The sequence below is a fragment of the Mustela nigripes genome, chromosome 16, assembly GCF_022355385.1.
Source record: "Mustela nigripes isolate SB6536 chromosome 16, MUSNIG.SB6536, whole genome shotgun sequence".
Lineage (NCBI taxonomy): Eukaryota > Metazoa > Chordata > Mammalia > Carnivora > Mustelidae > Mustela > Mustela nigripes.
The window spans coordinates 538635-554440 of record NC_081572.1 but is presented as its reverse complement, the minus strand read 5'-3'; the positions used below and the strand labels follow the sequence as shown (position 1 = coordinate 554440).

Here is a 15806-nt window from a genome sequence, read left to right as displayed (position 1 = left end):
GTGCAGCAGAGTTGGGATGAACCTAGGGGACCAGCTCACCCAACTCTCCTCACTGTACAGATGAGGAAGCTGACATCCCAAGAGGGCAGGGTCTTTCCAAGGTCACAAGAGAAGCAGATGCAGAGTTAGGCTCCTGGGCCTTTACCTGAGACTCTCAAATCTACTCTAATAAAAAGAACTCAAGATTTCCTGGCACCGACAGTATGAGCCCCTTTTGGTCTTTTTTAAAAGTCAAGCTAGAGAGAGGAAGTGCACACTGAAAAGACAGAGATCAGGAAATCCCTGATGTGCCCCCTCTGGGGGAGGAGCAGGAGCTCTGGCAAACTGCCCATACGAGCCAGCTCAAGGGCCCTTGCCTGGAGGTCTCTCAAGAGATGAGCTTAGGAGTGGGGACAGGAAGAGTCCTGGGCCCTGTGCACCCCGAGGGAAGAGAACCAGAGGTTTCAGAGTCAACCCTCTCCTCCACCAGACTATGTCCTGTAGGCCACAGGCGGCGGTGCGCAGGGGCAAGAGGAGTCCTGGGCATGTGGACACACGAGGAAAAGGTGACAGGTGACCATGGAAGGGCCGGTGGGTTAAATGGAAGCTGCGGCTAGGGGTCTCCACATGGGCTCAAAAGAGGAGACCTGATCTGGGAAGGTACCAGCCTGTCCTGGTGAGGACTGCGTTGCCCACTACCTGGGACAGGTGGGGCACAAAAGAGCCACAGGTGAGGCAGATTCTACCAAGATTTGAACTTGGATTGCTGGATTCAAAGTCCAGAGTGTCGGCCATTATACCATAGAACCACAAGACACCAGGGCCACCATGGGGCCACCCTTGGCCTGAGTGCACAAGGAAGAAGGGACACCAAAGTGGGGATGAAGAGACAAGGGGGAGGGGACAAGCGAGTCGTGCAGTCCCACGGAGACCTGAACCTGACCGCTGGATTCAGTCCAGAGTGTTGACCATCACACCATGGAACCGGTGCTGCTGGGCTCTGCACACCCTGATGGGGAAAGGGAAGGGGGACAGGGACGGGTCTGTAGGCAACTGCCCAGGAAAAGATGGGCACGTAGCAGGGGACGGTTTCAATCCATCAACCTCTGGGTTATGGGCCCAGCACGCTTCCGCTGCGCCACTAGGCCAGACCCCAACTGTGAAAGGTCTGCAGGCCAGGGAGACGAGGCTGGCAGGCTCCTGTAGCAGCTGGACTAGGGCAAGGCGAGTGCCCATTTACAAATAAAGTGGACTTGTTTTCCCTCCTTTGACTTCTTGTGAAAAATCTGAATTCATGTCCTTTTCTGCTGTTAAAAACAAAACCCCCAAAAGTCAAGAAACAGAACAGTCACAGGCCAGAGTGTCCATGTCACCGGGCTGTGGTGGCAGGTTCTGTAATGTGGTGGCGGTGACTGGGTTTTGGAAAGGAACAAAAACAGTGTTTCTCCCCATCATAGGAAAATGACTCCTAATTTACATGATTATGAATAAACTCTTCTTTTAATTCTACTTCTTCTCTTGGTCTACTCCTTTTCTGTGACCTGTAAAGTTGTTTCTTCAATACAAAACTGCTTTCAGGGATGCCTGGGTGGCTCAGTTGGTTGGACGACTGCCTTCGGCTCAGGTCATGATCCCGGAGTCCCTCGATCGAGTCCCGCATCAGGCTCTCAGCTCCATGGGGAGTCTGCTTCGCTCTCTGACCTTCTCCTCACTCGTGCTCTCCCCTCAAATAAATAAATAAAATCTTTAAAAAAAAAAAAACTGCTTTCAAGTGTTTTGACGCCTTCTGTTCATCTTTATAATTTGAAAAAAAAAAAAAAAAAACCACACACACACACAGACAAAACCCTTTCAAGGAAGTAAGAGCTGTCCCCCAGAACATTCCGGATACAAATCCTTTGAGCGAAAAAAAAAATCTTTCACATTGAAGCGACTGGAGTAAAAACCGTGTATGGACCTTGCCATTGTGGATAGCGATCTCCTCTCACAAGCCCACAGAGGCATCAGGAAAGAGACGCACAGCCTGAAACTGCCAAGGTCACACTGTGAGGGTCAGCCAGGATGCTCAAAGGATGTGGCAGGCAGCAGGGAGCTCAGTGAGCAGGGTTAGGGAGGCCGGCAGCACTCCACCACTGGCCACCGCACTGGGAGGCCAGAATGCTGAGGCTGGGGAGCAGCGGCCTTCCTCAGTGGAGTGTCAGCCCGCCTCCCGGCAAGAACGAGCCAGGGGTGCTCGGCCTTTCCTTCCCTCTAATCTGCTTGCCCGGGTTTCCCAGTGGCGGCAGCCCCTTGGCTCTCCCGCCCTCTGGCTTCCTGGTGGGTCTCGGAGAAGAGAAAGAGGTGACTCTGGGGAGCAAGCAGAGACATCCAGAACTGTGGGGACAAGCACGAGCTCAGATGTATGACCGCAAGCCCGGGGCTCTCCTCCAAGGGAGAGCAAGGGCGGAGGAGGACCTGAGGTGGAGGCCTGGGCAGCGCCAGCCGGCAGGGCCTTCTGAAGCATCCGGATACACCCAGCTGGGCACAGGGGCAGCCCCTGGCTCCCAACATCAAGATGGGTCGGCGGGTGCCACAGGGGAGGAGGGGCTGTACCGAGCCTGAACCTCCACCCCAGGGTCCTGCCTGCTCAGTGCGGGACCGCCGGTCAATGAGAGGCAGAGGGGCGGGCCCGGGACAAGACAGTGGCACCCCTCTGAGCACCGCGTCCCACGATGCCCCCGCGCAGGGACTCGAGGATCGGCGTCGAGCGGCCTTGCAGGTGAGGGGTGCGGGCGGACTTCCTGGAGGGCCCGGGGTTCGAGAACACCCAGGTGCCCCCCGAAAGCGGGCCTGAAGGTCTCCGCCGTGGGAAGGGCTCAGGCAGGCGGGCGAGGTGACCCACAGCTGTGCGCCCGTCGGAGCCGTTCTCCGGCCATCCCGAGGGCGGCTGACTGACCCTCGGGCCAAATCGGCCCGGCGACAGGGACGAGGCTGGATCGCACGGACGCCGCAGCGCCCGCTTACACGGCTGAGTGGCCAACGGGAAGCCCAGTGCCGGCTGTGGGGGCGCGGGCGGCGACGCCAGACCCCCAAAGGCAGGTGACCTCGCGGACGCTTCCGCTGCAGGAGACGCGCGGGGCCACGTCGGGGCGACCCTCGCTCCGGACCCCGCTCGTGTAGGTTCCCTTCGGACCCCGCCGTCCCTGCCGCCCGGCGACAGCGCTCGCGGACCACCACGCGCGGCCCAGGAGGCCCGGGCAGGGGCCCCAGGAAGGCGCGTCCGAGCCCGTCCCGGGACGGTCCTGCCCGGGAGGCTGCAGGGGCGAAGCCCGCGGGGTCCGCCCACGTCGCCCTGTCGCTGAGGAGGACACGCCCCACCGTCGGCGCCGCGTCCACCTCGCGGAGGCGCCGTCCTTCTCACGCGGGGCCCACGTCCCCGCCGGCGAGCGCGGGCGGACGCAGCTCCCCGGGCCTCCCCGGCCGCCCAGCGGGTCGCAGGGCGCAAGCCCCACACGGCCGCCACGCCCCGCCGCGCCGTCGTCAGTCACGTGGGCGGCCGGTCACGTGCTCGCGCGTGCGTCGGAGGCGCCGGCGCGCGTACGTTCGCGCGTGCGCACTTGATGGTGCGGGGGTGCGGCACGCTCCAGGGGCTCATGGGGCGCGGGGCTGGGGACGCGGCCGAGGCGGGGGTCCGGGACGCAGGGTTCAGGGACTCGGGGCGGCCGGGCCGCCGCCGGCGTGGGGAGAAACGCGGCGGCTTCGGGGCGTTCGCTTTCTGCGGGGTCTGTGGTGACTCAAAGCCCTCAGCCCGACGTCGCCGGCGGGGAGCCGTCGCCGCTGCGTCCTCGCCTTCGCCCCGCCCCCGGGCACGCCCCGCCCCCCCGGGCACGCCCCGCCCCCCCGGGCACGCCCCGCCCCCGCGCGCCGGAGCGCGTTTCTGCCGCCCCAGGGGCGCGCGGTGTGGGGGAGGCGGGCCGGTCCGGAGCGGGTCGGGCCCGCGGGCTCCTGCGGCTCGTGCAGCGTCTCGCTGATCTTTCTTGGTTTTTTAAGGTTTTCTGTGCGTCTGCGCCGGGCACAGGCGGGGGACGAGCAGGGGGCGCGGCGCGGTCCCCGGACCCCGGGCCCAGGACCCCAGCCGGAGGCAGACGCCCCGCGACCGAGCCCCGGGGCTCAAACGGCGCTTCTCGGGAAGCGGCTGCCGTCGGGGACGGTCCGCTCCGCCCTCGGGCGGCGCGCGCGCTCGGAGCCGTCGGACGGGCCGTGTGAGCCGAGGGGCCGGGGCGTCCGGCGCGGGTGCGGGGCCGAGGGCCCTGCCGGGGCTCGAGGGTCCCTGGTGGCGGCCATTCCGTGTCCGGCCGGGGAGGAGCGAACCCCCTTCTCGTGCGTGATTCCTGCGTCGCACTCGGGGGCCGCACACTCGGCTGCTTGGTTCCCGCGACGTGCGCTCCGCGGGGCCGCGAGGTGCTCCTGGAACCCGCGGGCCGGCGGCGCGGGCCGAGCTCCTGTTGGGAAACAGGCTCTTTCAGGGGCACTTGCCGGCGCGTCCGTGCAGCACGCGACTCCCTTCTGCCGCGTTGTAAGTTCGAGCCCCACACTGGGTGTAGAGATGCTTAAAATCTTTCTTTTAAATGCAGGACAACTAATTTTTTTTTTTTTTAGAGATTTTATTTATTTATTTGCCAGACAGAGCGCGCGAGCACAGGCTGGCAGAACGGCAGCAGAGGCAGAGGGAGAAGCAGGCTCCCTGCCCAGGAAGGAGCCCGACGTGGGACTCGATCCCTGGACCCTGGGATCATGACCTGAGTGGACAGCAGACGCTTAACCCACTGAGCCACCCAGGCATCCCACGGACAACAAATTTTTTACAAAAATACTTCTTTGCAAACATTTTGAGAAGCTTCTCTCACCCATTTTACATTTATTTGATCTCTGTAAATGGGGTCAGGGTATGAAGCGTGAATTTTTCCTCATACGTGGTTGGCCAGAATTATTGCTCACCGTAACAGGTGTAATGCAGCATCCCAGTACTCCATGAGGTCACCGACTTCAAAGTCAGGGGCTCGGGGGCTCGGGGGCATGGCCACGCCCTGGTTTCCTGCCATCACCATCTTCCTTCCGCTTTGCTCTCCTCCTGCTCTTTTGCTCCCTGTTGAGCAGTGTCCTAGTTCTCAGAATATCTTTCGTTTCTGTGTTATTTCCATTATCCACGTTTTCTTAGCTATCCTGATTCTTTCCCTTCATGATTTTGACCATTGAGTGTTTTTGGTTTCCATTGTGATACACTTGATTTTTTGAAGTGTTGACAAGACTTTCAGCTTTTCCTATCAGTAGCATATTTCCTTCTGGTTGTGTTTGGATTTCCTGTGATCAGTCATGTCTACGTGTGCCACATTGGTCTGAACTTAAGGCAAACACTGCAGCTCCAGTGCATTTGAAAATTGCCCGTCTGCGGTGTTGGACTGTGACGGGTGCACAGCGCGTGCAGGGACTCGTGAGCTCATGGAGTCCTGTCATTGGGGCATTTTGCTTTCTTCGGGCCCTTTGCTGCATCATTACCAGCTTGGGTGTTGTTTCTTCAGAGACTTCCAGACGTTGGACAAGATGCCTCAGACACCCTGGGACTGTAAGACGTGGTCTGCACTGGCTCGCTGCACAGACTTGCCCTCTCCCGCGGTGTGCTTACTGGCGGGCCGCTGCAGACGTGGCCTCCAAGCATAGGAGTTGAGAGCCACGAAGAAGGGAGAGCATTTGCCGGGGTGATGGGCGCTGCTTGTGCAGGTCGTGTTCCTCCATGCACATGCTCCCGGCCAACCTGTGTTCATGGGATAGGACCTTTGCTCAGTTGGGATGTCTGATGTTGTGGGGGATGCTGCCCCCTGCAGCCTCAGTCTCTTAGACCTCTGCCCCACGTGTCCTGGGGTCTGGGGCTGGACGACAGGACCCCCTTGGGGCAGCCTCTGGCTGTAGGACAGGTGGAATGCTCTGCAGGCCCCAAGAGGTGCCGCCCACACGCTCCTCTCCAGGCCCCCTGGGCAGGGCTATGTTCACCCTCGACCCTGCTTCTGGGGAAGTGGGGGACACAGGAGTGGACATCCCAGCTGAGCAAAGACCTGTCCCCTCATGCTGCCTGCTCACCTCAGCCAGGGCAGCCCCAGCCATGTGACCCCACACAGCAGGCTTCACCTCCTGCCATCCTGAGAGAGTCTCAATGGTTACCCATGGTGACTGGGGGTTAAGTGAGTTAGTGTGCCGAGTTTGGCTCTGGGCACACCTGGCACTCTCAGAGGCTGAAGAGGCCAGCCTCCACGTCCTAGTGTTGTCTGTAACAATGGTAGCAATCAGAGCCCCAGTGTAACCCGGCCATCGCAGCGACTCTGTCCCTGTGGGAGGCTGGGACCTGGACCCATTCAAGTTTGCAACCCTCCCCTCTCCACTAAGGCCCCTGCAGCACAGACGCCCATCTCTCTGGTCCTGAAAAGAATACCAGTGACCAAGAAACCCTTGCCCTGATCATGACCAGTCAGCCCAGGACAAGATGCCCGTAGCCGGGGGTGGACGCAGCAAACCCACTGAAAAGGCTGCCCTTACCAAGTGTGGGGAAGGTGGGGCAACAGGAACCAGGAGTTCTGGTTCTTGGAGGCTGGTGTTTGCTGCTATTCCAGGGTGCACCGGTACCCTCGTGACTATGCCATCTCCGGGTGTAGGGACTGACCCAGGTGGCACCCCGCAGTTGGTGCCATGTGGAGCTGCAGGACCAGCATGTGCAGGTGTGGCCACTCACCCGAGGACACAGGCGTGCCTGTGATTGTCCGTGTGTCTACACGAAGGTCGGAACACGCTCCACCTGTGGCCCAGAGCCATGGGGCTTCTAGTCTCTCCTCACCCGCCTGCGTTCACTTGCCAGTGCCAGAAATCTTCCTTGTCCACTTTTGGAAATGTTGGTGTTTGTCTTTCTGTTACCCTCCGTTGGAGGCAGGATCTCTGTTTCCTTTTGTATCTGTTTCCCAAACTGAAGCAGTGTCTGTCTCCCGTGGGTGTAGCTCTCCATAGGTTTCGTTGGATGGAAATGGACTTTAAAGGGGTTTTACAGCTTTGGAGGTGTTTCTGTTAGCTTGGTGGTCGGAATTGTGGCTACGGGGCCAGGCCATGTGTCCAGTACAGCTTTGAGGTGGGCCATCAGAATGCTGTCCAGGCGTCCTCTCTTTCGTGCACCTGCCCCAGTAGCCTGCTTTCTCCTCCAGGTCCCACCCTGGCCCACGGACCTCCAGGATGAGGAAGGTTCATCATGACCCTCATAAGCTCAGGAAGGTTTCTGCTCTGGCCAGCGAATGGCAACCAGTTATCAGTATTCATAATGCCGCTCTCCCAAACTAAGGCATCAGGCAAGTGCTGAGAGCAGCGAGCCTGAGTCCCATCAGGAGAATGTCTGCGCACAGTGATCATCGTCCTGTGGGCCCGGAGTGAGACGGCGCCTGCATGGTTTGTGTCCAAGTGGCAAATGGAAGCCGGGGGGGGGGTCTCGTAGCGGGAGCTGGACGTGTGTGTGTGTGTGTGTGTGTGTGTGGTGGGAGCGGGGTCTCAGGGAAGGGACTGGGTGTGTGTGTGTGTGAGGGGGTCTCGGGAAGGGGCTGGCGCTGTGGGAGAGAAGCTGCTGCTCCAGGTGAGGCACGGGGATGGCTTGCACCAGGCCTCCTCCCCTCCTTGGCCCGACGGGCAGCCTGCCTCCCGTTGGCTCTCAGAGAGCCCTCGGCGTCTAGCACAGGAATGAGGCTGGGGACAGGAAACGCTTGCCGAGCGGATGTGCCAGCAAACACAGGCGTGGGGCTGCAGTAGCGCAGGGGTGAAAGCCTGGTGCTGTCACCTCTCTAAATGGGAGGACCAGCCAGGCCCCGGGTGCTGAGAGGGCGCAGGGAGTGCCAGGGACGGCTGAGCTGGGGTGAGGAGGTCCCGCGGTCTGGGAACCACCCGCAGCCGTGCTGTTTGATTCATGTCGGTCCCGCAGTCTGCATTTCGCACTGGGGACACCAGTGTCAGCACAGAGATGTAGAAAGGCGGCCTGGAGGAGGAGACACAGCTGGACCTTGACACTAAGGGCAACAGGTGTGTGGATGGCCAGCATGGGACACCAGCTGCGCGCGACCAGGGCCCCATGTCTTCATACTGCCCCCAACGAGGCCGTACCTGGTGCGCCTCCCAAACTCAGGTAAAATGGCTGAGAACACAGGAATGTGGGGCAACTTACGTAGGGCCTGCCCGCCCCCTGGTCCCTTGCTGACGGCTGCCTCTCTGGGAGCATAGCCTTAACCAAGCAGGTAAATACAGGCAGCCGCTCTGTGACAGCTTCCATGACGTGTGTGCGGGAGGCGCATCTGGGCACAGCTGTCACCCCTCTTCCTGCCCCTGGAGTACAAACGTGCGAACACGCCTCTTCCTATGTCCAGAGCCCCTGAGGGATGTCTGTGGAGAAGAGAGTTTGATGACACACGCCTTAGAGTCACTTCCAGGTCCAGTTAATATCAGTACACTTAACAATTTTCTTTTAAAAATTGGTATTATGGGGCACCTGGGTGGCTTAGTGGGTTAAAGCCTCTGCCTTTGGCTCAGGTCATGATCCCAGGGTCCTAGGATCGAGCCCTTCATCGGACTCTCTGCTCAGCGGGGAGCCTGCTTCCTCTCTCTCTGCCTGCCTCTCTGCCTGCTTGTGATCTCTGTCTATCAAATAAATAAATAAAATCTTTAAAAAAAATTGGAATTATAAGATCTCTAAAGGTCTCATTTGTTTAGGATGAAATTCAATGAGGAATGTATGTATTATTCATCTTATAAAACTCACTCTTTCCTAAAATCAGATGGAATTTAAAACATTTTACCAATTTTTACCTTTTAAGTGATCTAGTAGTAGTTTCCAATCTTAATTAAAATGTAATTTTAAATTGAAATTATAAAGCAAGACATACTAATTCTTTTTAAAGATTTTATTTATTTATTTGCCAGGGAGAGAGAGAAAGAGAGTGAGCGCAGGCAGGCAGAGAGGCAGCAGAGGCAGAGGGAGAAGCAGGCTCCCCGCCGAGCAAGGACCCCGATGTAGGACTCAGTCCCAGGACGCTGGGATCATGACCTCAGCTGAAGGCAGCTGCTTAACCGACTGAGCCACCCAGGCATCCCAAGACATATTAATTTTTTAGTGGAAAAGGACAGCATCCGAAGATGTGGGAGTGGCTCCTAGTAGCAGCCAGTGAGTGTTGCTGGGACTTTGCTTGGTCACTAGGCAGCAAATCAGCCCCATCCATGAAACGGGCACCACGCTTGGCCCTCCCCTCCCCTGGCGCTACACCGTGGCCCATTTCCTTCGCAGTAATGTCCAGCTGCCACCACTGCTGTGCATTGGAGTCAGGGTTGATCTGTTTCTCAGCAGAGCAGGAGCGGACAGGCGTGTGCAGTCAGTTCTAGGACAGCACGACTACCCGACACTGTGTTAGATTCTAAATTTTTATGTTTTTAAGATTTTATTTATTTACTTATTTACTTACTTACTTATGGGGGGGTGGAGAATCCCAAACAGACTCCGTGCTGAGCACAGAACCCGAAGTGGGCCTTGATCCCATGACCCTGAGAGCACAACTGGAGCCGAAATCAAGAGTCAGATGCTCAACTGACTACGCCACACAGGTGCCCTGCGTTGCTTCCGTTTTTGATCCTCCTGAATAAAGAAGATTTATTATTTTTTTAAAAGGTTTTGTTTATTTATTTGTTTGGCAGACAGAGATCCCAAGTAGGCAGAGAGGCAGCAGAGAGAGAGGAGGAAGCAGGCTCCCCGCTGAGCAGAGAGCCCGATGCAGGGCTCCATCCCAGGATCCTGAGATCATGACCTGAGCCGAAGGCAGAGGCTTTAACCCACTGAGCCACCCAGGCACCCCAAGAGTTCTGTGCTTTGATTTTTTTTAAGATTTATTTATTTTAGAGAGAGACGAAGAGTTGGTGTGGGCAGGGGGAGGGGCTGAGGGAGAGAGAAGCAGGCTCCCCACTGTGCACAGAGCCCATGACCCTGAGATCAAGATCTGAGCAGAAACCAAGAGCTGGCTGCTGTTAAGCCTGAGCCACCCAGGCTCCCCCGCAGGAGTTCCTTTAAATTCTGTTTAGATATTCTTGTCTGGTATGTGTATTGTGGATATTTTCTCAGTCTGTGGCTCATATTTTCATAGTCCTTGAGGAGTACAATAAAAATTTTTCATACTTCTAATGTAGCAACTTTTCCCTTATGGTTTTCACTGTTTGGGTTCTAAGACCACAAAGGCACTAGGATAGTCTGTTACATTGTGGGCTTTCTGGTCTTGGCTGTTCACATAGGCTCTCTGACCCAGGTCACGCGGTGTGTGCGGTGCCAGGTGCGGTGAGTTCACACTTGTGGTTGTTACTGTTATTAGGACAGCCAGTTGTCCGTGCACCTGTAGACTTCCTGAAGGAAACCTCCTTCTCCACTCACAATACTCAAACAAAAAATGTGTGGGCTGGGGCGCCTGGGTGGCTCTGCCTTCAGCTCAGGTCAGGATCCCAGGGTCCTGGGATCAAGCCCCGCATCGGTCTCTCTGCTCCGCAGGGAGCCTGATTCCTCCTCTCTCTCTCTCTCTGCCTGCCTCTCTCCCTACTTGTGATCTCTGTCTGTCAAATGAATAAATAAAATATATTTTAAAAAAAATGTGTGGGCTTTCCACACCAAGTAGTTCTCCAGTCCTCTGTGGATGCCAGCTGGGCATGCCACGGTCCAACCCCGCTCCGCCACCAACTGTCCAGAGTTAGTGCAGGTCCCATAGATTGGGACCAGAAGGCCCCCTGTTTTAGACGCCATTTGTAAGTAATGGGTCCCAGGGAACTCACACTTCTGACTCAGCTACAAATCAGGGGTTCCCATCACTCTGTCTCAGGTTCAGTAATTTGCTGGAATAGCTCAGTGGAAGTTTCATAGGAGATTGTTAACCTCAACCTCCAGTCCCTCTCCCAGAGGATGAGGGATGGAGCTGAACGGTCCAACTTCTCATCCTGGTGACCACCCCCCATCCAGGAGCCCCCTCAGAGTCACCTCATCAGAAAAAAAGATGCTCCCATCCGGTAGGAAATTCCAAGGGATTTAGGAGCTCTGTGTCAGTAACTAGCGACAGAGTCCAAACACATACTTAAATCATACTTCCCTTCCTCTATAAATAACTTTGTCACTTTTGTTGAAACTCAGTTGATGGGGGGGGCGCCTGGGTGACTCAGTGGGTTAAGCGTCTGCCTTGGACTCAGGTCATGACTCAGGGTCCTGGAATCAAGCCCCCACTGCATGGGGCTCCCTGCTCAGCTGTGAGTCTGCTTCTCCCTTTCCCACTCACCCTGCTAGTGCGCTCTCTCACTAATAAAATCTTTTTTAAAAGTTTTAAAAGATCAATTGCTTCTGCACATGGAGGTCTATTTCTGGATCTTTTATTTTGTTGCACTGACTTGTCTATTCTTATCCCAGTACCACACAACTCTACTACAGCTTTGTATTTGGTTACTCGAGTTTATTCGCTATAGCTTATAGGTTACCAAAATCTCCTCTTTAAAAGCCGAGTCAGAGGAGGCGTCTTCTATTCACTTGGCGCCTGTAGCGACAGCAGCCTTCTACTGATTTACATGACTGCGGCCCAACCTCCTGGCGCGCTGGCTCTGGTTTCCTGCGCCCCTGCACTGCCCAATGAGTATGAAAGCCGGCTTGTCAGTTTCTACAAAAAAGCCAGTTGAGGTTTTGCCTGGGATGATACTTACCCTATAGACCAAACAGGGCATAAGTTTAGCAAATCAATATTCAAGAACCTGTTGCTTTGGGTTAGTGATCTTTACCAATACAGTTACTCGAGCCCGTTGGGGTGGGCTCTGTACTGACAGGAACTTCGCTGGATAATACCATGTAGTATTTGTATTTCTGAAAGAAGAAAACCAGAAAATGAGAAAATTATCATTTATGTAATATAGTGCTTACATCCATGATAATAATTTTTAAAATTTACAGTATGAATTATCAGCATGACCATCTTTTCATGAATATACCTTATATTTTCTTTGAAAGCTTGGCCAAATAAGAACATGTGTTTGCTCCGTGTACCCCACAGCCAAGGACGGGTTGACAGCCGCTCCTGGCAGCCAAGTCAGAGGAGTGGAGTTACATGATTTCCTGAGACAGACTTGTCCTGAGTCAGTCACTCTGAAGAATAAGTGAAGTCTGGGGGAGAAGTCTGGGGATCCAGGACCTAACATTACAGAAACTAAGTAACAATGAAAGGAAGGCAGGAAGAAACATCAGCAGCCCATAAGTTACTAAATGTCAGATAACTGTTACAGACACAGGTTACAAAATCCACACACACAGTTGTGAGCGAGGGGGACCCTTGGGCCGTGTGGGTTTGAACCATGTAGGTCCACTTACAGGTGAACTTTTTTCTTTTTTTAAGATTTTATTTATTTATTTGACAGACAGAGATCACAAGTAGGCAGAGAGGCAGGCAGAGGGAGGAGGGGAGGCAGGCTCCACGCTGAGCAGAGAGCCTGATGCTGGGCTCCATCCCAGGACCCTGAGATCATGACCTGAGCCGAAGGCAGAGGCTTTAACCCACTGAGCCCCACCCCCCCAGGCACCCCCAGGTGAACTTTTTTCAATACGGTACAGTACCAAACTATTTTCTCTTCCTTATGATTTCACTAAAAGTTTTTTTATTCTAGCTTATTTTCTTTGGTAAGAATGCAACATATAAAATGTTTAACATACAACTTACTGTTCATCAACCATTTATGCTATTGGTAAGGCTTCTAGTCAACAGTAGGCTATTAGTAAGGTTTTGAGGAAGTCAAAATTTATACCCAGTTTTTTTTTTTTAAGATTATTTATTTGACAGAGATCATATGCAAGCAGAGAGGCAGGCAGAGAAAGGGGGGAGCAGGCTCCCCACTGAGCAGGGAGCCCAATGCGGGGCTTGATCCCAGGACCCTGAGATCATGACCTGAGCTGAAGGCAGAGGCTTAACCCACTGAGCCACCCAGGTGCCCCTTCAGTGTCTTTTACAGTTACCCATGTCATCATCTGGTCAGGTGTCCTCCATCCCTTAGGGCAGATCTGGGAATCCACTGGGGTCACTTTCCTTTGGCCTGAAGAACGTCAGTATTCTTCTGAAGGCAGCTCCTTTGGTGACAGTTTCAGCTTTTGTTTATCTGAAAATACACTTTTTTTTTTTTAAAGATTTATTTATCTATTTGACAGACAGAGATCACAAGTGGGCAGAGAGGCAGGCAGAGAGAGAGGAGGAAGCAGGCTCCCCGCTGAGCAGAGAGCCCGATGGGGGACTCAATCCCAGGACCCTGAGATCATGACCCGAGCTGAAGGCAGTGGCTTAACCCACTGAGCAACCCAGGCGCCCTGAAAATGCCTTTTATTACAGATGTTAAAAATTAACTACGGCCTTAATTTTTTTTAAAGATTTTATTTATTCATTTGACAGAGATCACAAGCAGGCAGAGAGGCAGGCAGAGAGAGGAGGAAGCAGGCTCCCTGCTGAGCAGAGAGCCTGATGTGGGGCTTGATCCCAGGACCCTGGGATCATGACCCAAGCCGAAGGCAGAGGCTTTAACCCACTGAGCCACCCAGGTGCCCCAAGGCCTTAATTTTTGAAGGGTATTTTGGTTAGGTATTGGATACTGGTCTCAAGGATGGTTGGATCTTTAGCGTTTTTGTGGACACTGTCTTTCTCCTTCTGATGCCCATTGCTCTTGGTAAGTCATTCTCAGTGACATTTCCCTGACTATAATTTGTCTCTTAAATTTTTGTCTCCTTTTAGGGGCGCCTGGGTGGCACAGTTGGTTAAGCAGCCAACTCCTGATTTGGGCTCACGTCAGTCATCATCCCAGATTGTGAGCTTGGGGTCATGAGCCCCACATCAGGCTCCGCACTCTGCAGGGGGTCCGCTCGGGATTCACTCTGTCCCTCTGCCCTTCCGCAACCCCTGCTCTCCTGCACTCTTTCCAAAATAAACAAATCTTTAAAAAAAATAAATTTTCTCTCCTTTTAGGACTTTTATTTTTACTTTTGGTTTCAGAAGTTGAGCTGTATTATGCCTGCAAGTGTTTTTCTTTGAATTTGTCCTCCTTGGGACAAAGTTTGCTGAACTTTCTGGGTCTGAATCAGTGTATTCACCAATTTGTAAAACTCTTACACATTCTCTCTTCAAATATTTCTATTCATGCATTTTCTTTTCCCTTTCTTCTGGACATCCAACTTTCAGTACACTGCAGGGGCTCATCTTGCCCACAGTTCCTAACATTTCTTTGTTATCTTTCTAATTTTTTTCTCTGTTTTCAGTTGCCTTCTACTGATGGAACTTTTGAGTTGAAAAATCCTCTTTTCAGCCATCTCCCGTCTGGTGTTCAGAAAATTCAATGAGCTCTTCGTTTCAGGTATTTTGCTCTTCCTTCACTACTGGTGTGTAGCCCTTCCGCCTACGGTGTGTCCCTGGCTGCACAGAGACCCGGCGCCTCCCAGTCCCACAAAGCCTCTGCCCTCACATCACACTTGCAACTAGGAGAGGTTCAAAGAACAGTGTTAGGTCACTATAATGAAACTTCCTCTAGTTCTGTTTTCTTATGTGTATTATTTATGAAAAAGAGGGATAACACTGGCTCCGTGCCCTGCCTCACTCCAGCAGTTCCCCTCACCAGCTATATGAACTAGGTGTTGAGGGGAACAAAGCCCCAGACATAGTAAGAGATAAATCTCCAACATACTCAACCTTTTAGTCTTAATCAAAACCTACATATATTTATATTGCTCTCATCAGTTATGTTAACAATAATTGTAATACTAATTAAATCAAAGAGAAATGTTTTAACATGACACTTCCTTTTGCAGGAATTGCAAATTAATGTGTGTGTGTGTGTGTGTGTGTCCGTCTCTCTCCAGGGGTAAATAATAAGTTCATGAATAAATACCCAAGCCTAAACACTTATTGTATTTTTTTTAAAGATTTTATTTATTTGACAGACAGAGATCACAAGCAGGCAGAGAGGCAGGCAGAGAGAGGAGGAAGCAGGCTCCCCGCTGAGCAGAAAGCCCGATGCGGGGCTCGATCCCAGGACCCTGAGATCACGACCCAAGCTGAAGGCAGAAGCCCAACCCACTGAGCCACCCAGGCGCCCCCACTTATTGTATTTAGGATAAAATTTGTGGAGGAATTTGAATGGAAGAAATGAGTTTAGGAGTAAAGGTGTTGTTGTTTTTTTTTTTAAAGATTTTATTTATTTATTTGACAGACAGAGATCACAAGTGGGCAGAGTCAGGCAGAGAGAGAGCGGAGGAAGCAGGCTCCCTGCTGAGCAGAGATCCTGACTCTGGGATCATGACCTGAGCCGAAGGCAGAGGCTTTAACCCACTGAGCCACCCAGGTGCCCCAGTAAAGGGTTTTTTATTGTACTTTTTAATAAGAATTTATTTATTTGACAGAGACAGAGATAGCAAGAGCAGGAACACAAGGAGGCGGACTGGGAGAGGGAGAAACAGACTTCCTGATGAGGAGGGAGCCCAATATGAGACTCTATCCCAGGACCCTGGGACCATGACCTGAGCTGCAGGCAGATGCCCAACCGACCGAGCCACCCAGGCGACCCAGGATTTTTTTTTTATTATTATTTTTTTAAAACATTTTTTTTTAAAGATTTTATTTATTTATTTTTCAGAGGGAGAGCGAGCACAGGCAGACAGAGTGGAAGGCAGAGTCAGAGGGAGAAGCAGACTCCCCGTGGAGCAAGGAGCCCGATGTGGGACTCGATCCCAGGACGCTGGGATCATG

At 53.6% G+C, this 15806-nt stretch overlaps 1 protein-coding gene across 1 annotated transcript in view; it reads right to left on the bottom strand.

Moving 5' to 3' along the window:
- Window positions 1–2623: 2623 nt before the first annotated feature.
- LOC132004077 (nascent polypeptide-associated complex subunit alpha, muscle-specific form-like) overlaps window positions 2624–15806 on the bottom strand; it is a 35502-nt gene continuing 22319 nt past the window's right edge. Inside the window, exons 3-6 of the mRNA XM_059380141.1 lie at window positions 4135–4460; window positions 3560–3895; window positions 3126–3354; window positions 2624–3078 (exon numbers count right to left, since the gene is read on the bottom strand). Of these exons, the coding sequence (XP_059236124.1) occupies window positions 2624–3078; window positions 3126–3354; window positions 3560–3895; window positions 4135–4460 (1346 nt within the window). The remainder of the gene's footprint in view (window positions 3079–3125; window positions 3355–3559; window positions 3896–4134; window positions 4461–15806) is intronic.